At 44.8% G+C, this 26805-nt stretch overlaps 4 protein-coding genes across 4 annotated transcripts in view; all 4 read right to left on the bottom strand.

Moving 5' to 3' along the window:
• The window catches only part of LOC143013634 (DNA repair protein complementing XP-A cells homolog), a 2096-nt gene extending 1187 nt beyond the window's left edge, over positions 1 to 909 (bottom strand). Inside the window, exons 1-2 of the mRNA XM_076167330.1 lie at positions 498 to 909; positions 208 to 313 (exon numbers count right to left, since the gene is read on the bottom strand). Coding sequence (XP_076023445.1) covers positions 208 to 313; positions 498 to 786 — 395 coding nt within the window. The 5' untranslated portion in view covers positions 787 to 909. The remainder of the gene's footprint in view (positions 1 to 207; positions 314 to 497) is intronic.
• A 1922-nt stretch (positions 910 to 2831) lies between these two features.
• Positions 2832 to 11944, bottom strand: slc24a2 (solute carrier family 24 member 2). Its single transcript, XM_076167309.1, is given in 9 exon segments — positions 2832 to 3081; positions 3178 to 3344; positions 4029 to 4118; positions 4317 to 4460; positions 4560 to 4639; positions 5054 to 5137; positions 5382 to 5493; positions 5662 to 5690; positions 10999 to 11944. Coding segments are annotated over 9 exon segments (1902 nt in total).
• A 3993-nt stretch (positions 11945 to 15937) lies between these two features.
• LOC143013629 (N-acetylneuraminate-9-phosphate synthase-like) lies at positions 15938 to 19325 on the bottom strand. The gene is made up of 6 exons (XM_076167322.1): positions 19042 to 19325; positions 18223 to 18438; positions 18045 to 18144; positions 17803 to 17957; positions 17382 to 17648; positions 15938 to 16709 (listed from the first exon to the last, which is right to left on the bottom strand). The coding sequence occupies exons 1-6, from the start codon at positions 19171 to 19173 to the stop codon at positions 16500 to 16502; spliced, it is 1080 nt and encodes a 359-aa protein (XP_076023437.1). The 5' UTR covers positions 19174 to 19325; the 3' UTR covers positions 15938 to 16499.
• Positions 19326 to 22101: 2776 nt separating this feature from the next.
• LOC143013588 (N-acetylneuraminate-9-phosphate synthase-like) lies at positions 22102 to 25718 on the bottom strand. The gene is made up of 6 exons (XM_076167263.1): positions 25466 to 25718; positions 24884 to 25099; positions 24706 to 24805; positions 24464 to 24618; positions 23125 to 23391; positions 22102 to 22699 (listed from the first exon to the last, which is right to left on the bottom strand). Exons 1-6 carry the CDS (start codon positions 25679 to 25681, stop codon positions 22490 to 22492), a joined length of 1164 nt encoding a protein of 387 aa, XP_076023378.1. The 5' UTR covers positions 25682 to 25718; the 3' UTR covers positions 22102 to 22489.
• Positions 25719 to 26805: the final 1087 nt, after the last annotated feature.

Below are 26805 nucleotides of genomic sequence, written 5' to 3'. Positions count from 1 at the left end.
ATGATAGATGACACATGAAGTCTACAGAGCTTCGTGTTAACATCTGCAGCATGAGACGTCACATCAGCTGTTAACATGAAGACTACTCAGGTGTCAGGGAGCATCCTGTTCTATTTCCAAAGAATGTGTGCATGCATGCTGCAAATACAGTGCAACAGAAACTCTCTGTGTGTGTGTGTGTGTGTGTGTGTGTGTGTGTGTGTGTACCTGCACTTGTCACAGACAGAGAGGTCAAAGCTGTTACTGAGGTAGGAATCCATGAAAGGTTTGTTACAATCATCACACACCAAAAAGTCAGGTTCAATCACAGGAGCTAGAGAGAGAGAGAGAGAGAGAGAGAGAGAGAAAGAATTCAAATCTGCCTGATCATGAGCATGCACAGTCACTCACTTTTCTCTCTCTCTCTCACACACACACTCTCACACACACACACACACACACGCGCACACACACACGCACACGCACACGCACACGCACGCACACACACACACACACACCTGGCTGATGCACTACTTTCCGAGCCTTGTGCTCCTCCTCTGCGTCCTCCTCTTCCTCGATGAAGAACCCGGCCCCGGAGTCGATCGTCTTGGAGACTTTAGCCGAGGTTGCGCCTTCCACGGCGGACAGCGGGCGGCTCGCCAGTCGGGATTGCCGGAGCATCAACGCCCGCTGCCGGTTCCGCTCGATTTTAGCCCGCATCGCTGCAGAAAGCTCTGGTTTGGGGCTCTCATGTCCGGCAGCAGCGGCAGCGGCAGCCTCCACCGACTCCGACTCAACCGACGCCATGTTGGTCTGTTCAGAGGTTTTAAAGAATGCAAATGAATGAAAAGGAGTCGCAGATGCGCCGTGTTCTGTTCTTTGCGAGCCGCATCGCTGCTCTGCTGTTACGAAGCTTGCAAACTTCCGGGTTTCACTTCCTGCTGCCGATCCCTTCACAATAAAAGCCCCGGCTCACATCGTGAAGCCATATATTTGTGAAGTTCCTGTTATTTCACTCCCTTCTGTTGGTATAACATCTACAAGAACAGTACAAGAAAAGGTACCAACTCCGTAAACCAGTGATTAAAATATATTAAACTATTATGCTCTCTGAAAGCCATTCAAGAGTTTTTCAACAGTCGAAAGATTTCTGTCCCTGTATCTTCTATTTTAAAATGCAAAGTATGAGGAATAAATAATTATAACAGATTTATTTGATACATATTCGTCTTTAATTTCAGCATTAACCACGATTACGTGTTTTGTTTTGTTCTTACAGTGGCGCCTAACTTCTGCAGTAGGTCTGTATTTTCCTTTCACGCCAGTAGAGGGAGCTCCTCTTCAGTCATGAATCTCCCACTGAAGCACCTGGAGCCGGATACTTCAGGACTGCGAGGCTTTGAGTATCTGTAGAGATCTGAACAGTAATAAGTCACAGAGGATTTATTTCTGACTCTCTGACTGCAGACACCGATGGTGAAAATTATATTTTTTATTTATTTTATGATATTAACACTTTATACAGGATTGAATGATATATTTTACAGTGTTACACATGATACAAGAAGTACATGAATATGATTCCATACTTGCATAACATACAGCAAACTGGAAATATAAAAGCATTTTCCATTTGTCCCAGCATCAAAACTGGTTGGAGGTATTTTTAAAGGAAGCCATTCACACATGTGTCATATTCAGATGAGTCATCAGAAGAGGAAACATCCCAAAATGATACTGCATACGCTGCTAAACCTGAAGAAACCGGAGTCTCAAAAATATAAACTGTGTCTCTTTGTGATCTAAGTGTTGACTACTGCTGTTCACATGCCTACAGTATGCACAGCCTAGGAATGAGGGATTTAATTTGTCATAAAAAGTTTACATAACAGTTTACAAATCATGTGTACACATAAACTTCACTTACACAATAAATTAATTGACAATTTTGACAATCGACATTTTAAATATGAAATTTTAGTACTTTTTGAATGAATTTGACTAATTTGCCTGCTTTTGGTTTAAGAAGTAAGATTTCCGGATCTAAACAGGAACATTCAGTCGCCTGAATTCTTTTGGAAATTCCAATATCTTCAAATTGCAGACAGTGTGTTTGTGTGTGTGTGTTTGTGTAAGTGGAAAATTGTCTCAGATTTATCCTTTATACATCACGGTTACTTGTCAATAAAAAGTCCAAGAAACAAATATTACTATCAATTGCTTTAATTGACTGTTTAAATGTTATGTATTGTTTGTTTAAAGGAGCCCGGCTGCATCTCTTCTTATTTAACCGCCCACAGTCAGGATACTGAAACCATATCTGTGTGTTGGTGCGTGTAAAGGCAGATAGAGCAGAAAACGGGCTTTTACTTACAGATTAGGTTATTGGAAACATAAGTAACACAGTTGGGAGTGAAGTGCAGGGATATCCAAACATATGGGGTCACATTTTGGGCCTTATAACACAAAATATTTCTGTATCTGGTTAACATACTATGAAGCTGAGATGAGATTATAAAATAGACAGTTTAAATTCTAAGGGTCTATTTGCGATGCTGATGATGTCACACAGCCCAGCTCTCCAGCTCCTCTCTGAGCCTCCAGGTTTACTTCAGAAGCCTTTTACTTCCTCCTTTGGTAGACAATCAGAGCTGGTTAACCATCTTGGGTGGTGTTTGCTTGTCCATTCGTGGCTATCATCAGATTGTCCATGGCAGTCACAACATGGAGGGTCGGTATGTGTGTGTGTGTGGGTGAGGAGCGAGACAAAACAAGACACAGTAACCTTGTCTAGAAGAGTTTTTGAGCATATGGATGAACTCCTCAAGAACCTCTGAGCTTGAGTCTCTCTCTCAGACGCTGACGGGGCAGGTGATGATTCTGTCCTCCAGCATGACGCTGACGACGAGGAAGACGAAGTAGAGCAGGAACATGAAGAAACCAAGCAGCTTGCTCATTCGCCACTTGCAAGCTGCGATGGAAATGATGACGAAGAGCAGCATGATGAAGAGGAGCACGATGGCACAGAAGAGGCCGTTGCTGCTCACCTCAATCGGTTTGAAGTCATTGATGATGTGGTAGATGAGCCACGGGAATGGCAAACTGATGAGGGGATGAAGAAGAGGAGAGAGTCAGTCAATGATTGATTCACTTGGCTAACACTCCACTCCATGTTTCCTCCTTATGTCCCCTACTCACCCCACAGTGATGTCGAAGATGTTGGAGCCCACAGAGCTGGACACGGCCATGTCGCCCAGGCCTTTACGTGCTACAATCACACTGGTGATCAAGTCTGGAATTGAGGTGCCAGCAGCTAATATGGTCAAACCCATGATCTCCTCTGTGATCCAGAACGTTTCTCCAACCTGAAGGGGAAAAGTAATCCAAGGAGTTCATCTCAACCTTTCAAACCTTTACTCAGGGGCATCGTGTTGTTGATGCGTGCTGCTTTAAGATGCATTGCTTTGGTTTCTTGTTAACTCAGTAAAGCATCCACGAAGTTTCATCTTTCAGCAGCAACTAATATGAAAAGAGTTAAATGACTGAACTGCAGAGGTTTGTACGGAGTCATAACCCCTCGTGCGGTGCAGATTAGGAGCTACAGGTGGCTCTGCTCAGATTAGCTGGGATTAGCTGTTGCGGTCACACATTCAGTGCCCTGATTCCTGCACTCGCATTAGAGAGATCACAGGGGGAGAGAAAGTGGCAGAAAAATAGAATAAAAAAGAATTCATGTGATGATTTTAAAATGCACCTTATCGGCCCTGTATGGATTTTTATTCTGGGATTAAACCATTTAAACTATTAAGAGCAGTGAGCAGCCACAGGGCCGCGCCTGAGGAGCAAACTGATGAAGCCTAGTGCCTTGCTCAAGGGCTAGGGCAAAGGCAATGGTTTGTTTGTTTGTTTGTTTGTTTGTTTACTAGCATAGAATAGAGTAGAATAGAATTATAGCAAACTATAAATATGGTGATGCATGTGTGTGTGTGTGTGTGTGTGGTTGTGTGTGTGTGTGTGTGTGTGTGTGTGTGTGTGTGTGTGTGTGGTACCTGGTGAGCCCACCACACCATCAGATAGGAGAAGAAGGCAATCCAACAGATGGCCCCAATAAATGTCATGGGGAAGAACCTTGCTGAGCTCTGGGAAAGGAAATCATATGTAATCAGTCAATCGTTCATCCAGTCGATGAATCAATGAGTCGATGAATTGACCTTCGACCTATCAATTAATCTCTAAATCCAAGTAAAGAATCACCTGATATACGTACATATACTGTATGTTGTTTGTGTGTGTGTGTGTGTGTGTGTGTGTGTGTGTGTGTGTGTGTTTGCTGTCACCTCTCTCCTGACGTCAGGCAGTGTGAGCCAGAGAGGGAGAACAATGGGCAGGATGATGAGGTAGGTGATGCGTTTCCTGTTGGTTTCGGGCCAGGCCAGACTCAGAGGCTGATCTTCATCGTCGTCATCATCACCATCCCCACCCTGAGGAAGAGTTCAGAGCAAGGATTCAGAGAGACGTTTAAAAGCGTTTCAAATGTGGATGGGAGGGAACATAAATGAACTAAAACATAGAATCTGTACCTCGTCACCCATGGCAACGCCGTTCATGGGTGGCGTGACCTCCACAGCAACATTTGTAGTGTTGGGAATATTTCTATCAGCTGTCAGAACAAACATAGCAGAAGAAGAAGAAGAAGAGCGCATGAAATCGTGCACTTTGACAAGAAAATCATGGCCCTAAAAACAAAAGTTCAAAGCATAAAGAAGTAGGTACTGTTTCTTTAAGGCCTCCTCACAAGCCCCAGCTCTGTTCTGATTGGCTGAACTCACTGGCCTCGTACTTGGCGGGTGTGTTTGGCTGGAAATTCTGCGACGTTACACAGCGACATCATCACGTTACGGGAATAAAGGAGGATCATGAAGGAAGGATCAAGCACCTTGTTCCAATCTAATAAAACACTTCATTTGGAATTCTGGTCAACACCAGATTCTTTTTGGCTTCTGTCTCTTTGATTTGCTGATCCATTTGTCACGCACCATCTGTTGCCTCCTGATGAGCGTTGTTCAGTACTCACCTATTCCGTTGGCGTTGACGCTGTCCTCTTTACACTGCTGCTTCGCCATTTTGTGAAGAATCGATGCTTTCTCTTTGAACTGGTCTGAAACACAGAAGGAAAAGTTCAGTCGGGTCCAATCCAGTCTCCTGCTGCTTTGAAATGAGCTTGTTGGGTTTTGGAAGGACTCGAGATTACAAATGAGGCAAAATCTGACATTGAAACACAAGCAGATCAGAGGAAAGTGAAGGCATAGAAGTCAAACACGGATACACTTCAATCTTTCTAGATGTTGTCGGTGAGCTTGGAATAGGTTTGCGATTTTTTGTGTGGCGTTTTTGACTCAAACCTTCTTGGCTGAGGGGATCCAGTGTGTGTATCATCAGCTGGAAGATGCTGTTTCTCATCAGGGTGTTGTGTAGAGAGGCACAGCTGCCTTCCCTCTGCAGCCTGGGCTTGGCCTGTAAAACCAGAAGCGCACACACACACACACACACACACACACACACACACACACACACACACAAACATGAAAAATAATTTTTATTGGTCAAATACATTCCTCTGTTTGCAGGAAATATTAATAATTAACGGACGGACAAACTCGCACATTCACCGAGCAAACTCACCATCAGTTTGTTCTCGTCATCCCCGCCTCCTTCAGGAACCTTCAGGGGAAAACAGACAAAAATGCATGAATACAGTCAAAGTCTCTAAACAGACACAACACAGGCACTGTGTGATGCAATCCAATCAATCAGCCACGCAATAAAGACAAATCTTTGACAGGCTTATAACAGGCTGTGTTTTTGTTGGGCGGTGTCAATCAAAGGCTGTGGTGTATTGGATTGCATCAGAGGGTCCAAAAGGGTCCACAGTGTTTTAACTGTCGGTTCAGTTTCTGACAGAAAAACAAATCAATCAACAATCCATCAATGCAGCTGAATGATACAGACACCCTGTTTGTTGTTGTGACATATAAACTAAACCTCTGTCCTCAAATATTCTAACATTCTGTTTTTAGTGTGGAACCATGGAGATGCTCATGGACTCTATGATCATGTTCAGCCTTTGTTACATTGTTTCTACATCTTATTGGACTGTTCCCTTTATCAGAAATGTCAGTAAAATGATGGACAGGTGCAGGTGGGAGAGGTGATGTGAGTTTAATACAAGCGCTGGCACAGCTTCTGCTCGGGAGGAAAGGTTTGATCTTTCTACCAAAACTACCCCCAAAACTCTAAAAGCCACACACACACACAGCTTATTATAATGCAACAAAAGCTATTGGTTACCCGAGGAATAAAGTTAGTGTGCCTCCATTTCCCCATATTAATTGATAGTTATTAGTAAAAAGTTTCTTATTCCTGTGTGTGTGTGTGTGTGTGTGTGTGTGTGTGTGTGTGACATCACCTCTCCTCCCTCCTTGACTCCTCCCACATCACAGTGAGATTTGCTTCAACAAGAAAAAACTAGGATCCTACACACAGAGGAGAGTTCACACTGATCCTAACCCCGGGACATTTCTTCAGAGGACATATACAGCACAGTGGTGTCACCATCAACACACACACACACACACACACACACACACACACACACACACACACACACACACACACACACACACACACACACACACACACACACAGAACATGGTGGTGTTCTGAGGTGATGATGTCACTGACCTGCAGGTTTCTCAGTATTACATAAACCTGTTTGTTTGTTTATTCACCACCAGACCAGAACAACGCACACAAATGTGGTTTGATTGATACCAATTCAACAAATGAATGTGAATGAATGAATTATGAATGATTGTTATGGGGCGTTTAGACTGGTATGTATGTTAGAGTGTCAGTGCCTAACATTGCCGATGAAGTGTCTTCAAAGTGGAGCTTTGTGGACACACAGTGAGTGATGTCATACTTGCCATTGTTGCGCTTTTATACACTGAAATCAACCGTACATGGCGCCCCCTTCCTTCATATCTACTCCTTACAGTCCTTCTGAGTCATATTTCTCCTCTGTTCTCGAATTAAAAGCCAGAGAACAGTTCCTGTCCAAACATCACACTAAACTTACTTTCTGAGTCTGTATCAAGTGGATAAACACGCAAGCAACACGTGGCTTTGTTGTGGCCACATTGTGATGATTGAGCTGTGAGCAGATAATCTCTTTAGCTCCGAGCTCACAGGATCCTGCTCTGCTGTGTGAGGGGCTCCAGGCTGTGGATGCACGCAGACTCACTATAAATATTCCTCCTACACTTAACTGTTTTCATCTGGCGTCCCAGGCTCCTGAGAGTAACTTGGAATCTAAGGTGACGGCACCAGCAGAGGTTTGGAGCTGTCAAGGCTATAAATGTGACATTCTATGCATTTCTCTGCATTTATGAAGTAATAATTCTCATTCATCACCTCATGATATGTATTTGCCCCAAATTTAACAAACAATAATACTACAGTCACACTTTTCAACCACTAAACCTCTCTCTCTCTCTCTCTCTCTCTCTCTCTCTCTCTCTCTCTCTCTCTCTCTCTCTCTCTCCCCCCCCTCCCCGCCCCCCCTTCCGAGCTGTGGGACTTAGCCAGGATTCATCCGCAGAGATCACCACTTTTAGAAAGGGAATTGTCAGGCCTGCGTGTGAGGTGTTGCTGCTGCTGCTGCAACCTTCACAGGTCACTGCGTTGTCTTCATCAGCCTTCATTGGCAAATCCACAGTGATTATTCCCTCTAAGAAACGATCATGGTACAACTGCACCTAGATTCCTCTTGCAGAGTTAATGGACACATTGCTTATGGGCACTGGAGCTGTTATACTTAGGGGAAATGAGAGAGACGCTAAAAGTCCTTTCCTTGGGGGTTGGGTTTTTTTGGTGGACAAGCAGGCTGCAGCTATAGAATCAAATGGCTGAAAGTGAAGTTAAGACATATGCCAATGATACAGTTTACAAAACATCTAAGTCAATTTACTGACAGCAACATATGGGCTCCAGAAGAAGAAAGGAGGTGGGATTAGAGTATTATCTTTATCTCATTTCCATACACATGCTGAGGCAGATGCACAGAGTCCCTGCAGTTACCAATAGATTTGTAATATTTTGCAAGAAAGTAGCAAAGACGCTGAAAAAGAGCGACTGCATGCAGATTGCAGACCTGCTGCCGTCACAGCGGGTAAGTGGTTGATAAGGGGATCAGAGAGGATTGGCACCTTAAGAAGCAGCAGCAAGCAAACCTGCAACTCGGCTCACTTTCCCTCCCATAAAGCAACACTGCACACATTCCATCTACTGTGCACAACAACAAAGGAGGCCCGGGTAGAAGATATGTGTGAAACCAAAAAACCCCACAGCGAGTCAGAGGCTGGAAAGGAGCAGCTTGTGATTGCATCCTGCGACCTGCTGATTCCTGCTCCCCCGCCCTCGTCTATTATTAGAGGCTCTAATTGGATTGGAGAGCATTAACCTCAGGGATTATTTAGCGACTCCTGACACATGAGGGCAAGGCAGTGGTACATCAAGTGCTGGAGGACAAAAAAAGAAAAGCTGCTCTTGGTTCCAGCCGAGGCGGCCTGAGGAACAGCTGATGAGCTCATAAATGTGGGTTAGGACAGATAAAAAGAACAGGAAATCAACTGGAGCGGCTCAAATGTAAGATATGCAGTTCAGGCCGATGCCGGTTATTGTCAGGAACTCCTTCAAGACGAAAAACATGATTAGCTCGAGGAGAAACAAACCGAATGAGTCGGTGCCAGGCAGCAACATCTGCAACATCCAAACAGCCACAGTAGAAGAGACCACCGGTTGCTCTCTAGATGTGTGTGTTATCAGTGCTGATTCAGTGTCAGAAATAACTTTGCAATCTTGAGCTGGGTCTCATCTCATAGGATCCCTGAAGGTTGTGACCTTTGCACTGCTATGCAGGCCTCGTCCTCCAGGGGGCAGTAGGCTCGGTCTCAGTATAAACAGGACGTTTATGATACTTCTTTAGTGGTAAAATGGCTTCACACTGAGCACCCAACGCCCTGCACCTACAAAGAAACAGGCTCCTACAGGAGGCACTGTTAGCTTTGGGTGTAGCTTACCATTAGCTACAGTTTTACTAACCCTGCTGACAGACAAACGGCACTTTGTTCACTAAACTATGAGAACCACTGAGCTGAAACAGTTGAGAGGGAAAATCTTTGAAGCAAATACAACTAACAGAGGCTTAAAGTGATTAGAAATGTATCTGAACTTTTCTCCCGGCTCACAGCATTGCGTTAGCGTTGCGTACGTGTCTTAACTGACAGACATGCAGCACAGGAAGTGACTTACAATGGCCTGAGATGTCTCAAGTGTGAAGCATTGACTGATGTCAAAACGTACAAATAAACAATTGCATGAATTAGAGGAAAGATGTGTCGCTGCACTGTATACGCCCCTGAAGAAGTGCAGACGGGTGAAGCTACGGGCACGCTGCTCTAAAGGTCACCTGAGAGCCGTATGTGATTACAACGTCAGAGAGCAACAGATCTGACTCCAACTGCACACAGGAAGAGACAGGAGTACAAAGAAAGACCAAGAGACAAACGTGTCAACAAAAAGAACAGCTTTGGATTTCTGTGTGTGTGTGTGTCTGTGTGTGTGTGTGTGTGTGTGTGCCTCTCTCTCTCATGAGTATTGAGTATATGGCTTCTTACTCTCTCTAAAGGTGGGCTTGATTGGTCAGAATGTGTTGCACCCAAGCAGACGTATCAACCAGGAGTTTATGTTATCTGTCTCTAATAGTTGTTGGAGTGAGAGATGAATTGATTCATGGTGAGAATGTGCATCAGGCAGTGATTTGATCTGCTGACATGTTGCAGAGCCGTGACCTCCATCAGGCTGCAAAGTCAAGATGCCCCACCCACTCACCTAAGGTCAACAGCAGCTAATTAAGGGGAAGAGGCGATGGTGACGATGATGAAGAGGGTCTGCACCGACTCCTCCTCTCTACTTTCACACTTCACCCTGCTGTGGTTTGAACACGAAGGAGCTTCTGCACTTCTGACACGTTTCTCAAAGTAAACAGATCTTGTGGAGACGATGATGTCATAATTTGACATCCACAGTGACTCTAACAGGATTGGAGTTCAAAGAGACTCGGTTTTGGTATTTTGTAGCAATTTGGGCGTTTTTATAATATGAAGGCATTAGCTCATATTTATAATGTTTTACTTGTCTGATCATTAGTGAGGCCATGTTCTGTGTTGGATGGGTCCTTTGTCCTTCTCCCCCAGTCTCTGGTGTTAAAATGGGAACGGACTCTGTGATCCTTGCTGCAGTCTGGTCTTGGTTTCTAAAAGTAGGTCTGTTCCTCGCCTGAGTCAGCATGAGGAGGCTCTGTGCCTGTGAGGTTAAGACCCATCACTCAGGGAGGTTTGGCTGCTGTTCAGCTCCCTCCTGCTGCGACTGAACGCCAACATGAGCACAGGAATGATCTGTGGGTCAACGGCCCTCTGACTTTGTAAACTTAATCACCATGAAGGGGAAAGGAACAGTTCTGACCAGACGTCCAGATCTCCACCAAGAGCCAGGGACAAGACCAGACAAGACCAATCAGATGTATCATATCTTCTCCTCAACCAAGTGAGGACTTCATGAAATTTGTATGTAAACGTTAAAGGGTTTTATGTGATACATCCTGGAACTATAAGAGATTCATTGCTTTTTATGGACGTTTTAGCCTGCGTCTGTGTGTGGAGAAACATCTCTCAGCTCGCTGAGGGGCGTAGACATGTGTGAGTGTGTGGATGAATATGAGTGGATGGAACCATCTGCCAGCATCATAGCCGACATTACAGCCAACTGTGGGCTGAGAGAAGAAAGTGAGAGAGGAGAGGGAGAGGATGGATGGATGGATGGATGGATGGATGGATGGATGGATGGATGGATGGATGGTGGATGGATGGATGGATGGATCTGTGGTGGAGAAAGGGACACAGCTCACCTTGGGTGCAGGCTCCAGCTCTTTCACCTGGTTGCTGCCCAGCTTGCTCTTGATGAAAAGTTCCACTTTGCCGTTGAACTTCATGAAGGTGACGTAGCAGGTGTAGCACGACAGCAGACCCATGCTTTCCCCAATAGTGATTTGATTATCCAGAAAGAAATAGATGAGCATGAGTAAACCGATGATGTAGAAGGAGACGTCTCTGAACAGAGGCCACCAGGTGAGGTTCAGCACCTCCTTGGAGAACAGGGCGCACATCCCGATCACAAACAGGATGTTGAAGACAGCAGAGCCCACAATGGTCCCGATACCTACATTGCTGTGGGAAACGAACACTCCTATGACAGAGGTGAAAAGCTCCGGGGCCGAGCCGCCCGCCGCCATGAAGGTGGCTCCTGCTACATCATCAGAGATGACCAGCTTCTCTGTGATGACAGTGAGCGCAGGGACAAAGAACTCATCGCAGACGATAGCTAAGGCAATGAACATGTACAACATGCCGAACATATGGAGCGCCACGTAGCCCTGACGCCTCTCCTCCACACTGAAGTAGTCCGTTGGGTAGTCGCCGTGATTCATCTCCACTGCGGATGAGGGCAGGGCCACTGGTGTGTCCTCTGCAGGGCCTGACATGTTGTGGTACTGGAGAAGAGTTCTTTGGGGCACTGCTGCCTCTGCTGAGCCCTCAGCAGGGGATTCCTGTCCCGCCATTGTGGCCAACGTCAAGGCACTCCATGAACTGACTGTGCAGACCACCACCAGGCTGATGGCGAAGCCCAGAATCCGCCCGGGCCGTAGCTTTCTCTTCACGTGCTGGTAGTGGAGCCTGGAGAAGCTGCGATGAGGGCCCAGAAGAGGAGTGGAGCTGGAGGAAAAGGAGGCCTGCTGGGAAGTCATGAGGTCGTGATGGCGACTTCTGATAGGCGACAGGAAATCCATACTGGTTTCTGCTGCAGGTACTCAGGCAGAGTGGAAGTGTCAGGAATCCCCCCCGAAGCTGAGTTGGTGGCGTTGGTGATACGATGGCGGCGGCGGCTCAACGGTTTGTTTGCATGTTGCCTCCTGGTCTAAACACAACAGAAGAGCCGCGGCCTAATCCCAGGATCCAGCCCATTCAAAGGCTTCCTCATATTACTCACTGCAAGACCGACAAAGACAGAGATGGGAAAGGAAAGACGTCAACAGAAACAAGCACATTCCAATGCAAAGAACCTCCAGGAACACCGAAAACACTGACAATAAACCCAAGTTAGAGGCTTTAATGCACTGATTCTGATTGTGATCCTGTGTGACCCAGTCTGCTCTCAGCACTGTGACTCTCTAAGTACAACCATTGCTTTGCTTACTGGGTTACAATAATTATACTCTGTTCCTTTTCTGAGATTCAGAAACGTAAAGTAAAATGTAAAATGTGAAATCTTGTGTTTATTGTGCTGATGTGAGTTATGAAGTGAGTTCTTAGAGCAGCACCTGCAGTGAGAGCTCTTCTTTAGGTGGAGCTCTGACATTAGTCAAAGCTCATTAGGAAGCTATTTAATCCCTGAGCAGATAAACTTAGAATAGCTTCAGACTCTGCACACTGCAAAGTCAAGAAAAGTACACAGCAATAAAACAATTACTGAGTTCATTTGAGAAAGAAACAGACACAGCTGATACAGATGTCATCATCCTCACCAAACACACAGAGGGAATGCATCAAAGTGCAGGTTGACATTCAAACAAACGGCACCACAAAAGTTCTAAATCCTCAAGTCTTTGCTGCCAAACATCATCATCAGTCACAGGTTAGAGACTCCTGGCTGTCAAGTCAAACACTAGGTTGATGCAGGTATTGAAGAATCTCTCTGTGGTACTTTAGAATCTCTCCCTGGTTCTTTTGGACCTTAGTGGGGGAACGAATCCTACAGATGCACACAAAAAGCAACAAAGTACAATTTTTTCCGTACCACACTTGCAGGGAATCAGCCAGCGGCGCAGATATGCCTGTAAAATGAATCCAAATGCTTCAGATCCTGAGCGCTCGGACTCTCAAGGTCCCACAACTGTAAATCCTCACTGAGATCTCCCCCCTCTCAAGCAAAGGTGGAGCTGCAAGACAGCAGGTCAGAAGCCAAGGACCAAGAGCTCCTCCCTCCCTCCCTCCCTCCCTCCCTCCCTCCCTCTCACCTCTCTTGAGCATCTTTGTTCATTCCACCGTCTAAAAATAAGGGACAAAACGATTGACCTGTCCAGCTTCCTATCTTCCACTCTCTCCTCCTTCTTCACGGGGCAGAGAGCTTTCATGTCATCAGATCATAGCACTGCTCACAGCCACTGACAGCCATCCAAATGACCCAGTGATGCAAGCAGCAGAGCAGCAGAGTAGCAGAGCAGCAGAGCTCAGGCTTGCATCATGTTGTCTTACATACAGTAACTGATTGATTGTTTGCAGTGTTGCACATTGTCACAGATATCTTTTCTGCACCTGTAAATCCCCCCACCCCCCACACACACACACACACACACACACACACACACTCCAACATATCACTAACGTTGAGTTGCAACAGTTGCAAAGTTTGCATGCTGGAGGCGACATCATATCTTCTGTTTCATCCATGTGTGTGATTGGCTTTGGATTCAACGCCCGCACCTTAAGAGACAGATCATAGCAGCTTTCACACACATAACATGACATGAAGGACGCGCGTGTGTGTGCGTGTGTGTGTGTGTGTGTGTGTGTGTGTGTGTGTGTGGCAGGTCAGGCTTTACATGAGAGAACTGTAAGCCTCAGCAGCCACCTGAAGGTGATCCCAAGTTATCTGACCTATTCTGTAACAGCTAAGGATAGTGCATCACTTCAGAGAGAGAGAGAGGGAGACAGAGAGAGAGAGAGAGAGAGAGAGAGAGAGAGAGAGAGAGAGAGAGAGTCAAACTAAAGAAGCAGAATTTTCATTGTCCAGTGTTAAAAGTTGAACAAATTCTTCACATCATTGGAGAAATAAAGGACTAAATAGTTTCTACAGACATATGAGGCATGTTCCCTTCCTATGTTGAGCAAACATGTCGCTTTATAATCACGGTGACAGTTTTAAGGTGTAGATGCCCAGATTGACAGCAGTCGTCTCTAAAGGTTAAAGCGTCTCCTGCAGACGCATTCTTCCTCCTGCCTGAGGGATTATACAACACTTCACCTTCATTATCTTCATGTGAGAGGTCACAGGTGCTGGATTAGCTTCATTAGCACAGTTGCTCTTTATGTTAGCCTCCTGTCTGTTATGTAATACATTACATTACGATCATTTGGCAGACGCTGTTATCCAAAGCGACTTACATTACATTACCACCCTTCGCAGAGGGGGGGGGGAATTGAGGGTTCGGTGCCTTGCTCAGGGGCACCTCGGCAGGGGCTCGAACCGGCAACCCTCCGGTTCCCAAGCGGAAGCACTACCCACTGAGCCACTGCCTCCCCCAATACAGTGGAATGGATTTGTAACCTGGCCCTTTATCTGATTCTGATACGTACAGAAGGGAAAAAGGCTTGATTTAATTTCTGCCTTAGTTCAACCCAGTTTATCATTTACCTTTGGGTTTAAATTAAGGAGGAGGAGGAAGAGGAAGAGGAAGAGGAAGAGGAGGGAGTTGTTCAGATTCTCTCTCACCTTCCTAGCATCTGCAGAGGAAACATCCAGTCTGGTTTCCCTGGCTGTTACAGGTTCAGGGCCTCACTTGTTACTAAACTGAGGTGACTCCAGGTGTGGTGACAAAGAGTTTGACCTGAGCACAGATTGTGTATTGGGGCCGTTCAGGTGCTATATTAGGTGCCGTGTTCACACCACAACAGGCTCCTTACATGAGCAGAGCCACCTGAGCGTGCTTCTATGCAGGCTGAGGCATTTCTCCTGCACTTACTTAAAATAAAAATAAATCTCTTGTCATGCAGGCGACGCCTCAGGAGACCTTTCACAGTTTACAGTCGCGTCCTGTGAGTGGCTGATTGAGTTGTTGCTTACACAGAATTCGGCCGATTTGGAGGATGGGATGCAAACATACAAAACCTCCATTTTACATTTTAAAATGTGGTAATTTGCCTCACTCATTGTTGGGCAAGACGTTGGGCAAGATGATGAAAAAAGGGGGGGGGGGGGGGGGGAGAGAGAGAGAGAGAGAGAGAGAGAGAGAGACTGTTGGATTCATGTGAAGCTCTGTGAAGCTTGGATCAGCTGCAGCTTATTGACTAAAGCTGCCACCTGAAATAGCTGCTGGGTGTTACAAGCTATAAGGGAGGGAGGGAGGGGGAGAGAGAGAGAGAGAGAGAGAGAGAGAGAGAGAGAGAGAGAGAGAGAGAGAGAGAGAGAGAGAGAGAGAGAGAGAGAGAGAGAGGCGCTATATCTTCAAGAGCAGACACACTCTATCTATCCAATGATGCTAAGAATAGAAAATATTTTTTTAATGGCAAATTCTCTGTTGTTGCTTTTTAATTGTACAATACTCAGTTTTAAATTTAATAAACAACAAGCAGCAACCGGCAGCAGTGTAGACCAACAACCTGGAGCCAACATATGAGAGCTGAGATTGTCGTGTTTCAAGCATTGATCTTATATCAGGAGGGTTGCAGATGTTTACAGCTGCATTGCGTGAACCAAACAATCAGGGAGGAGCTCAGGATCCTGCTGAGCTGCTCACAAGTACACAGCTGTTTCTGCCTGAACGCGTAAAGGAAAACTGAACAACAGCAACATCTAGTGGCTGAAACAAGACATTACTTTTGAAAAAACTGTTCAGCTCCTATTCTTGCTATTAGGACAACAAACAGATTATCTGCCCATGTATGGACACACACACTCACACACACACACACACTGGTGCTAGTGACCTGACCTGTGTGTCTCACGTCCTGAGTACACCAGTCTGTCTGAAGGAATACTAATGAAGAATGAAAACATCATAAGGTAAAGTAAGAGTCGTTTTATTGGCTCCTTCATATTTTCCTTCATCTGTTCCACAAATGAACATTTACAGATGTGCACTATGATCCTGTGTTCCAAACTGTGATTTCATTCAAATTAGAAGAAGCAGCAGCTCGGAGAAGACTTTGACTCACTTCAGTCAATCTCATTTAAATAATACGTACAAATACTTTTTATATGTAAACATACTGCCTGACATCCAACAGCTCAATCAACAGCTATGAGAAGAACACACTGATTGTGGAGAAAATAAGCTTCATGATCTGTGTTGATTGAGCACAGAGCTCAGAGCTTCCTCTCATCAAAGAGCCTGTTTGCTGCAGAACGAGTCGATTCGTCTGATGAGGGTTTAGGAAAATTGAGAGGTTGAATGATTTGGCACATGTAATGCAGAAAGCAAAGATCTACCATCTAAATTCCTGGTCGTTTCCACGGCTACAGAGGTCTGAGCTGGACCACAGCGGACCATCTTGATCTCTTCCCCAATTTCCCCCCACAGGACCCATTTAGTACCCATTTATTTCTGTGCTCATCTCTCTCCGTCCTCAGCATTTGGCCTTCTTGACGTAGCTCTTCACCACCTCCGGCGTGACGCTCTCGTCCTCTTCCACGTCAGTCATCACCACCTTGCCGACCAGCTCGAAGATGTCCTCTGCTGGGACGCCCATGGGCTCGGCCACCTTCACTGTCAGCATGTCAAGGGTCAGGACGGTCCCCTTGGGGATCTGCACCTTGGCCACCACAGACTTCCCCAGCTGGAGGACAGAGGAGGAGGAAGCCACAAGAACACAAGGGGAGGTTTAGATGTCTGCCAGGGATTCAATAGAGATTTGATTTGAGATTTGAGATTGCAAACTTTAGTTATTCTTGTGTCACTCAAATTGTACTAATTGTACTGCAAGATGATTTTATGTTGGGCTGCTTTTATGTTACTTAATGTTTATTCTGGTAAATGACTTCAAACTCACATCACCTCATTTATTTTTGCTGTTGAATGCAGATTGTACTCAATCACTTTAACTTGAATTGAATAAGCAACATGTTGGATTGTGAAATTGAGTTTATCAGTCAAAACAGGGCGAGTATTTGTTGTGGAATAATGCAGTGGATAATCTTTGTTACATTTGTTTGTTTTCAAGAGAAGATGATTAAAGATAATATTGAAATGTTAATCCGTTTGATATAAAATTGATCTTTAATTGGGGGGGAATAATTGTTATATTAATTGCGTAATAAAAAATCTGTAGATGAATCGAATTATCTGAAAAATAATATATAGATTAATATTTAAGAAAATAATCGGTACATTGTTCGGTCAAAAAAAATCTGTAGATTAATTGTTTAAAAAGATAATCTGTAGATTAATCGTAAAGTGCAGCCCTACACACAACTCTTACTGTGTGAGAAATCGTCATTGAATCAAGTACCTTGTCGTGACACGGCTTCTCGCAGGGCAACATCTTCTTGATGCCGCAGCCCATGGACCTCTCCACCAGGCGGATGGAGCGGACCAGCTCCGCCAGCTCAGAGGGCTCCAGCGACGCAGAGTGGTCGTTTCCTTTCCACGTCTTGTCTAAGGTTACGTGACGCTCCACGACCTTTGCCCCCAGAGCCACAGCCGCCAGCGTGATACTGATCCCAGACTCGTGGCCAGAATACCCAATGGGAATATCGGGAAATTCTTTCTGGTATTCCTGCAATTGATAGGTTGCGGTGGTTTGGAAATGAATCCGTGACTTAAACATGGATCCAGCACAGTATTTCTTCAGTATATCTTCATATATATGTCTTCTTTATTGCAGCGTTTAAGTAGCACATGATGATTCTCTGCTGTTGTGTTCCTCTCACCGTGATCACTCTGAGGTTGACATCCTCAGCCTCCAGAGGGTAGGCGCTGGTGCACTGCAGGATGGTAAAGTTTTGGTTGTGCTCCTTCACCATTTTGTAAACCCGGCGCATCGTCTCCATGGACTGCATCCCGCTGGACACCACCATGGGCCGGCCTGGAACACACAGAGCGCTGCGGTGTGACACACACGCTGCTTAACACAGCCACGGTTTCATTCTTTGCTCTGAAAGAATGGACTGACCTTTCTTTGCAGTCTTCTCCAGGTACGGGAAGTTGTTGGTGTCTCCTGACCCCACTTTGAGGAACGGCACGTTGAGCTCGTGGAGGAAATCCACCGCCATCTAGGAGAAGCAACACACGAGGGTCAAACCCACCTCATGAGGAATCCTCCTTTAAAGTGTCCTTCTGCTTCTTCTTACCTCGTCCATCCCTGAGGCGGTGAAGAAGATTCCAACCTCCTCTGCGTACTTCTGCAGCTCTCTGTACTGCTCGTGGCTCAGTTCCAGGTGGCGCTTGTGCTCGCCGTAGGTTTTCCCCCAGGAGTGTTTGGAGTTGTAAGGGCGCTCCAAAGCTTTCTTATTGAATTTGTATTCTAACTCACTCTTCTGGAACTTTGCACAATCGGCACCGCAGTCCTGTTGAGATGGAAACGAGAGATTAAAGAAGGAGATGAGGAGCCGTGCTGGCGTTTTCCACCAGAACACTTAACATTTGATACATAATCACCAATATTTTTTTTTTTTTATTTAGCTCGTCACCTTCACTTGTTTCTACTAAACACTTAACCTCAAATATACACTTTAACATTTAACATTTTTCGGTTTTTCCTTTAGCATATTTTTATTTAGTTTATCTTCCTCTTATACTGAAACTGTGTTACACAAATAATCCTTAAAACGTAAAGAGCGGAGTCAACGTTTATTATTATTTTCTGTCGCTAGATGTCGCTGTAGTGAATGACAGCTGCAGCCGCCGGTTCCCTCAACGTTTCATGCCGGTAAATGAGAACCAACCAAACTCCATTCAAGTCATTACATTTGACATCCTAGAAAATTATTCGGCGCATTTAAAAAAAACATCGAACATCTAGAAAATTATTTTGGATCAGAATTAGGATTCAGATAAGCGGTGTAAATAAGCTGTGATTTTTCCATGGAGTTTCGTGAATGTTTCAGCTCAAAACAGAACTTTAAAATTAACACACATAAAAACAATTTGACGCAATGTTTCAGTTTTACCTTTGCCATCTTGATCATTTTCTTGGCAATCTCAATGTCTCCCTGGTGGTTTTGTCCAATTTCGGCTATGATGAAGCACGGATGGGAGCCTCCGATCATTCGACCGGGACACAACTCAAACTTTAAAGGCATTGTGTTGACGTGCAGTCTCAGACTAAAGAAACAGCAGCAAATACACCACAACAGCCCAAAAAATGGATCACTGCAGGAGAGGAATGGAAGCAGAGCAGAACTGCTGTGTTGGACTCTTGAGTTCCTGGAAGAGACCGGAACTGTTAAGACGTTGCACATCCGGGATATACGTGGACATCCGGTTATACGTGGACATCCGGTGTTACGTAAACATATATTATTTGTTTTGATTTGTGCTGCGTATACCGCAAACTGGCATAGAAAATATCATAATTATAATTATCTGAGACATTATCTGCCGTTTTTCCCAAAAAAATATTTTAATATCTGAAAGTCGATAAGTTTAGACATTTACGAACACTGCATTATGTAGTTTTCATGCTTAAGATTTTTAATTTGAACTTTTGCTGCATATCGGTGCATTTGCCCAAGTTGTTTTGTGTGCATTTGTAATGTAAACTGCAATAAAATCATCTAATTCACTCTTCTGGAACGTGGAAAATGGGGAGAGAAGGGGAGGGGAGGATTTACCTTTGCCATCTTGATCATTTTCTTCTTTAACCCCAATGTCTCCCTGGTGATTCTGTCCCATTCCAGCTCTGATGAAGTAGACGGGAGCCTCCGATCATTTTACCTCGACCAGTTCAAACTCCACACGCATTCTAGTGATGTAGGACTGGAAGTTGATTGATGAAATATTGGGGAAGATAACAGCTTTGGGCAGATGTGATGTTGATGATGGTCGATGTGATTTCATTATCTTGCATTAAGATGACCATCCAGTGATGGGACCATATTTGAGACTATTTTATAGAAACAGATGAAAACAAAACACAAAAGCCAATAAAGGGACCCGACAATGTTACCATGGAGACTCAAATGCCATCAGTGTTGCTTGTATGATGGTCTCACTCGACTCACTGGCCGTTCTTACAGGCTGACGTCATTCCAACGTACCAGCAAGTGCCAAACGCAACATGTAAGAAGAGAAAAAGAAAAGAAAAGAAAAAAAAAAGAGAAGAAACGGTCCCGATCCGGAGCATTCATGCGCTTCAAATATTAAAAGTCATATATAAAACAACAGCTCTTAGGCTAGGAGGCAATTTTAATACGACACCGGTTACTACACAAGCACAAAATAAAAATAACATATATATGTTTTCTCTATCGGTCGGAAATGCTGTCAAAGTCAGTGTCAAAGTAAACACAATAAGACATAAAGTAGTTTAGATTGACATTAATTGGTCTGGACCGATGCGGGACTCTGTGCGTGTTCAGATGTTTGGGTTATTGTTGTTCTCCGTCCGCGTCCGGTGTCTCCTTGAGCCCCAGGAGCTCTTTGTAATGCGTGTTGAAGTAATCAAGCAGCAGGCCGAGCTTCTTCCGCTCCACTTGTATGCCTTCCAACACCGCCATGTGTTGCGCCCTCATCTGCCTGTCGTGCTCCTGTGGAGGGAAGGGGAGTTACAACGAGATCACTGGATTTAAAGGGTTCATAAAGGAGTTGATTCATTGATAGTTACCATCTGCGCAAACTGGGTCTCAAAGCTGGCCATCCTCGTGATCAGCTGCTGCGCTGCCATGCTCCCGTCATTTGCTTGCGGGCTTCATAGAGATGTAAACACACAGGCAGAGAGGATGAGGCTTTAGTTTAGATTGAAACATCTCATACAACAAGGGAGTAAACACCTTGAGTAAATACCCCTGGTCGGTTCTGAACCTGATGTTCTGGTTGATGGGCGGCCCTTCTGGTGGATTCCCGGGTGCTTCTGCCATCTGTTTCACAAACGATACAAAACAAACATTTTCACAGATTGGAAAAGGATGAATGTTCTTTAAACAGGTTGAGCCTAAAGCAGGAGCGACTCACAGCTGCTGACACGTCTGACTTCCTCTTCAGCGTATGATGTCTCTTCTTCCTCCTTCAGTAAGTCGCAAGACGACGCTAATTTTCTCCAGCTCATTGTACAGCTACACAGAAACACTAGCGACGTCATCAAATGATGTCATCCAACAACGACGCCACGGCAGTGGTGTCATCCAAACCAGTACAGTTGCAACAATGTCATGTGACTTAATCTACTTCCTTACATAGCTGGGCCCTAAGTGTTAGAGAATTTAAACCTTAGAACTACCAAAACTACTTTGAATGTCCATGAACGATGAGACTGAACTGACTCCCTCTCCCTCTTCATGCACGTTTGGTCGATGAGCCACAGGAAATCAGAATCTTCTTTATTACCAAGTAGGTTTTCACTTACAAGGAATTTACTTTGGTGTTTGATGCAATAAAGATATTAACATAAAACACCTTGAGCAGTTTGGATCTTTCTGTTGTTTTATCAAGATTTTCTGGTTTATCTTTATTAAATCAACCTATATTGTGCATTTAACATTAAGGTTCAAATAAATACTTTAAATACATTTAATTAATGTGATAACATGATATATGTAATGCTATAGTGTAATGTTAATTATATTTCATAAAAATTGACAAAGAGTTTGACTGATTGACAGAAGAAGTTCCTTATGTTCTCTTATTCTGAAACTCAAAGTGTAAAACCACATCAAACATGTTTGAGTTGTCACATGAATCACATCAGCCTCGTTTCAGACGGACAACTTCTTATTATGCTGGGGAAATCCTCCCATCTGTAGAGGTGCTGGATCACCGTCACACTGTTTAGTGCCTTGCTCAAAAGCACAGTGCCCGACACAAGCAACCGGCAGCAGTGTAGACCAACAACCTGGAGCCAACATATGAGAGCTGAGATTGTCGTGTTTCAAGCATTGATCTTATATCAGGAGGGTTGCAGATGTTTACAGCTGCATTGCGTGAACCAAACAATCAGGGAGGAGCTCAGGATCCTGCTGAGCTGCTCACAAGTACACAGCTGTTTCTGCCTGAACGCGTAACGGAAAACTCAACAAAACATCCTAAGAGGGAGTAAGAGAGATTTTATTGGTTCCTTACATACGTTGCAGTTCTCCACAGAGTTCCACAGATAAACATTTATAGATGCGCACTATGATCCTGTGCTACAAAATTTTGATTTCATTTTGGCACAAATTAGACGAAGCAGCAGCTAGGAGGAGTCTTTGACTCACTTCAGTCAATCTAATTTAAATAGTATGTAAACATTCTTTTTTAAATAATACAAGAAGTGCAAACACCAGACATTAAAAAGGTGAATCAAACATGCAAACACAGCCTGTTTAGCAGACAAGAACACTGATACTGAACTTCTCTTTCCCAATTTCCCCCACAGGACCCGTTTGGTACCCATTTATAACTGTGTTCATCTCTCTCCATCCTTTAGAATTTGGCCTTCTTGACATAGCTCTTCACCACCTCCGGCATGACGCTCTCGTCCTCTTCCACGTCATTCATCACCACCTTGCCGACCAGCTCAAAGATGTCCTCTGCCGGGACGCCCATGGGCTCGGCCACCTTCAGCGCCAGCATGTCCTGGGTCAGGACGGTCCCCTTGGGGATCTGCACCTTGGCCACCACAGACTTCCCCAGCTGGAGGACAGAGGAGGAGGAAGCCACAAGAACACAAATGGAGGTTTAGATGTCTGCTGGTCTACCAGGGAGGCTAGAGTGAAACATATTTACTGGTAATATCATTGCACAGAGTGAAAATCTGGTGTGACCCACAAGATGATCAAACTCTAGCATTTCTTCTTCCAATGGAACTTCAATAAACTGACAACTACTCAGTCAATCAAAGCAGATGACTAAGGCAATAAAGACAGCAGTCCTGAATATACTATAATGTGATTGAAATCAGCAGAACTCCTGTGCTTACAGACCTACATTATGCAACTGTAAATTAATTTACTGTAAAGGTCTTTTGTCAGAAGAGAGGCAGGCATGTACATACACTCACACAGCACACACACACACACACAACTCAGCTGTGTGAAAATCGTCATTGAATCAAGTACCTTGTCGTGACACGGCTTCTCGCAGGGCAACATCTTCTTGATGCCGCAGCCCATGGACCTCTCCACCAGGCGGATGGAGCGGACCAGCTCCGCCAGCTCAGAGGGCTCCAGCGACGCAGAGTGGTCGTTTCCTTTCCACGTCTTGTCTAAGGTTACGTGACGCTCCACGACCTTTGCCCCCAGAGCCACAGCCGCCAGTGTGATACTGATCCCAGACTCGTGGCCAGAATACCCAATGGGAATATCGGGAAATTCTTTCTGGTATTCCTGCAATTCATAGGTTGCGGTGGTTTGGAAATGAATCCGTGACTTAAACATGGATCCAGCACAGTATTTCTGTGACATCACATTATTCTGTGCACTGTGATGTGTGTGTGGCACAGCATCATACCTCACTTTGAAGCTGTTAACAATGTCCATATTTAACATTATAACATTTTGTATCATGGTAGAATCATCTGTGTTTGTCTGTGAATGTTAGACTACAAAGGATAGGGAACATACTGGATCTTGTATATGCATAAATCATTTCACCAACTGAAACATTAACAGGTTGTGCACTGTTCCGGTTTATATTGCAGCATTTAAGTAGCACACGATGACTCTCTGCTGTTGTGTTTAGGCCTGCACCTAACCATTATTTATCAACGATTAATCTCCAGATTATTTTTTAAACGTTAAATCTACAATTGATTTTTTTTAACAATTAATCTACAGATTATTTTACAAACTTTAAATCTACAATTGATTTTTTTTAACGATTAATCTACAGATTATTTTTTTAACATTAAATCTACAGTTGATTTTTCTTTTTTTGATGATTGATCTACAGATTATTTTTCAAACGACTACTCTGCATATTGTTTTTTCGATTCGTCGATGAAACTACAGATCATTTTCATTATGCAATTAATAAAGCAATTATTTCCCCCCAATTAAAGATCAAACTTATATCAAACGCATTAATATTTCCCAAAAAAATTTCAATCATCTTCTCTTCGAAACAAACAAATGTAACAAAGATTATCCACTGCATTATTCCACAACAAATACTCGCCCTGTTTTGACTGATAAACTCCATTTTACAATCCGACATGTTGCTTATTCAATTCAAGTTAAAGTGGTCGAGTGCAATCTGCATTCAACAACAAAAATAAATGTGGTGATGTGATTTTGAAGAATAAATAGAATTAGAATAAATAACAACCTGCAACCTGTGGTTTAGCAGCCCAACATAAAATCATCTTAAAGTAAAGCAGTAAAGTAAGGGACATTTGAGTGACACAAGAAGATCTCAAACGTCGACGCGTCACCCCGGCCCAAGTTGTGTTCCTCTCACCGTGATCACTCTGAGGTTGACATCCTCAGCCTCCAGAGGGTAGGCGCTGGTGCACTGCAGGATGGTAAAGTTTTGGTTGTGCTCCTTCACCATTTTGTAAACCCGGCGCATCGTCTCCATGGACTGCATCCCGCTGGACACCACCATGGGCCGGCCTGGAACACACAGAGCGCTGCGGTGTGACACACACGCTGCTTAACACAGCCACGGTTCCATTCTTTGCTCTGAAAGAATGGACTGACCTTTCTTTGCAGTCTTCTCCAGGTACGGGAAGTTGTTGGAGTCTGCTGATGCCACTTTGAAAAACGGCACGTTGAGCTCGTGGAGGAAATCCACCGCCATCTAGGAGAAGCAACGCACGAGGGTCAAATCCACCTCATGAGGAATCCTCCTTTAAAGTGTCCTTCTGCTTCTTCTTACCTCGTCCCACCCTGAGGCGGTGAAGAAGATTCCAACCTCCTCTGCGTACTTCTGCAGCTCTCTGTACTGCTCGTGGCTGAACTCTAGGTGGCGCTTGTGCTCGCCGTAGGTTTTCCCCCAGGAGTGTTTGGAGTTGTAAGGGCGCTCCAAAGCTTTCTTATTGAATCTGAATCCTATCTCACTCTTCTGGAACTTTGCACAATCGGCGCCGCAGTCCTGTTGAGATGGAAACAAGAGGAGAGGAGAAGAGAAGAGAAGAGAAGAGAAGAGAAGAGAAGAGAGGAGAGGAGAGGAGAGGAGAGGAGAGGAGAGGAGAGGGGAGGAGAGGAGAGGAGAGGAGAGGGGAGGAGAGGAGAGGAGAGGGGAGGAGAGGGGAGGAGAGGCAATTGATGATTACCGCTAACTTCAGAGCTTCATCTCATCAGAAACATTTCCTCGTTTTCAAAACACTTTGGGAAACCTCCGGGTTTGATTCATCCTCACCCATTTGACTTGAAGTGATTTTTCCATTGAGGTTGAGCTAGAAACAGAAGTTTAAATTAACACACATAAAAACAATTTGACGCAATGTTTCAGTTTTACCTTTGCCATCTTGATCATTTTCTTGGCAATCTCAATGTCTCCCTGGTGGTTCTGTCCAATTTCGGCTATGATGAAGCACGGATGGGAGCCTCCGATCATTCGACCGGGACACAACTCAAACTTTAAAGGCATTGTGTTGACGTGCAGTCTCAGACTAAAGAAACAGCAGCGAATTGCAACCTGGAAGAGACTGGGCAGAGACAGGGAGTTGGACATCTCTTAACTCGTCGCTCATCCGGGATGCAAACGGAGATCCGGTTTCATCTTCAAAAACATTTGACGTTTGTGTGCTCAATTAACCGCAAAGTGGTGGAGAGAGAGAGAGAGAGAGAGAGCGAGAGAGAGAGAGAGAGAGGAGGAGAAAGGGGAGGGGGAGTGGAGAGAGGAGAAGAAATAGAAGAGGAGAGGAGGAGAGGGGAGAGGAGGGGAGAAGAGAGGAGGAGAGAGAGGAACGGACAGGAGACGAGGAGAGGGAGGGGAGAGAGGAGGAGAGGGAGAGGAGGGGAGGAGGGGGAGAGGGAGGGGAGGGGAGAGGAGGAGGGGGGAGGAGGAGAGGAGATTGGCAGGTAACAGAGCCGCAGGTTGAGACCTGGCTCCTCTTCACACACTCCTCATCCAGGGCCTTCACACATACACGGTTTATAAAGAAAACATTAAATAAAAACAAGTCCCTTTTATTTTATCAAACCGCAAACTGGCAGAGAGTCAAGAGTCAGAGAGCACTGAGACATGTGAGACATGTGAGACATGTGACATGTGATGAGACATCTAATATCTCTGAGAAGCCGTCTGCTAAAGGCTCAGCTGCCACGTCTACTAAAAGAATCGAATACACACTTTATGGGTTTGTGTGCATTTGTTACAATCATTTTGCAACAAAACCACCATCATCATCATCATTCACTCCTGTCTACTTGGAACGTGGCAGAAGGGGCAAGGAGAAGAGAGGAGAGGAGGAGAGGGGAGAGGGAGAGAAGAGAGGAGAGAGAAGAGAGGAGAGAGAAGAGAGGAGAGTGGGGAGAGGAGGTGAGAGAGAAGAGGGCAGAGAAGAGAGGGGTGAGGAGGAGAGAGGGGAGAGAGGGTAGGAGAGGGGGGAGAGAAAAGAGGAGGAGAGGGAGGAGGAGAGAGAGTATAGGAGAGGAAGGGAGAGAGAAGAGAGGAGGAGAGGGGAGAGTGAGGAGAGGAAGGAGCCAGGATCTTCTTGGCAGGAAAAGTGCAGATGAGAAATGAAAACAGCCATAGTTGACGCCAAACCAAACATCCTGGACTTTAACCACAGTGTCCTGTGGACTTTTATTTTATCAAACCGCAAACTGGCAGAGAGTCAAGAGTCAGAGAGC

Source organism: Genypterus blacodes, unplaced genomic scaffold (genome assembly GCF_046128005.1).
Source record: "Genypterus blacodes isolate CSIRO-AG114 ecotype Tasmania unplaced genomic scaffold, CSIRO-AGI_Gbla_v1 ptg000157l_1, whole genome shotgun sequence".
In the NCBI taxonomy this organism is placed as follows: Eukaryota; Metazoa; Chordata; class Actinopteri; order Ophidiiformes; family Ophidiidae; genus Genypterus; species Genypterus blacodes.
The sequence above is the reverse complement of the archived record's forward strand: the minus strand, read 5'-3'. Positions and strand labels throughout refer to the sequence as shown.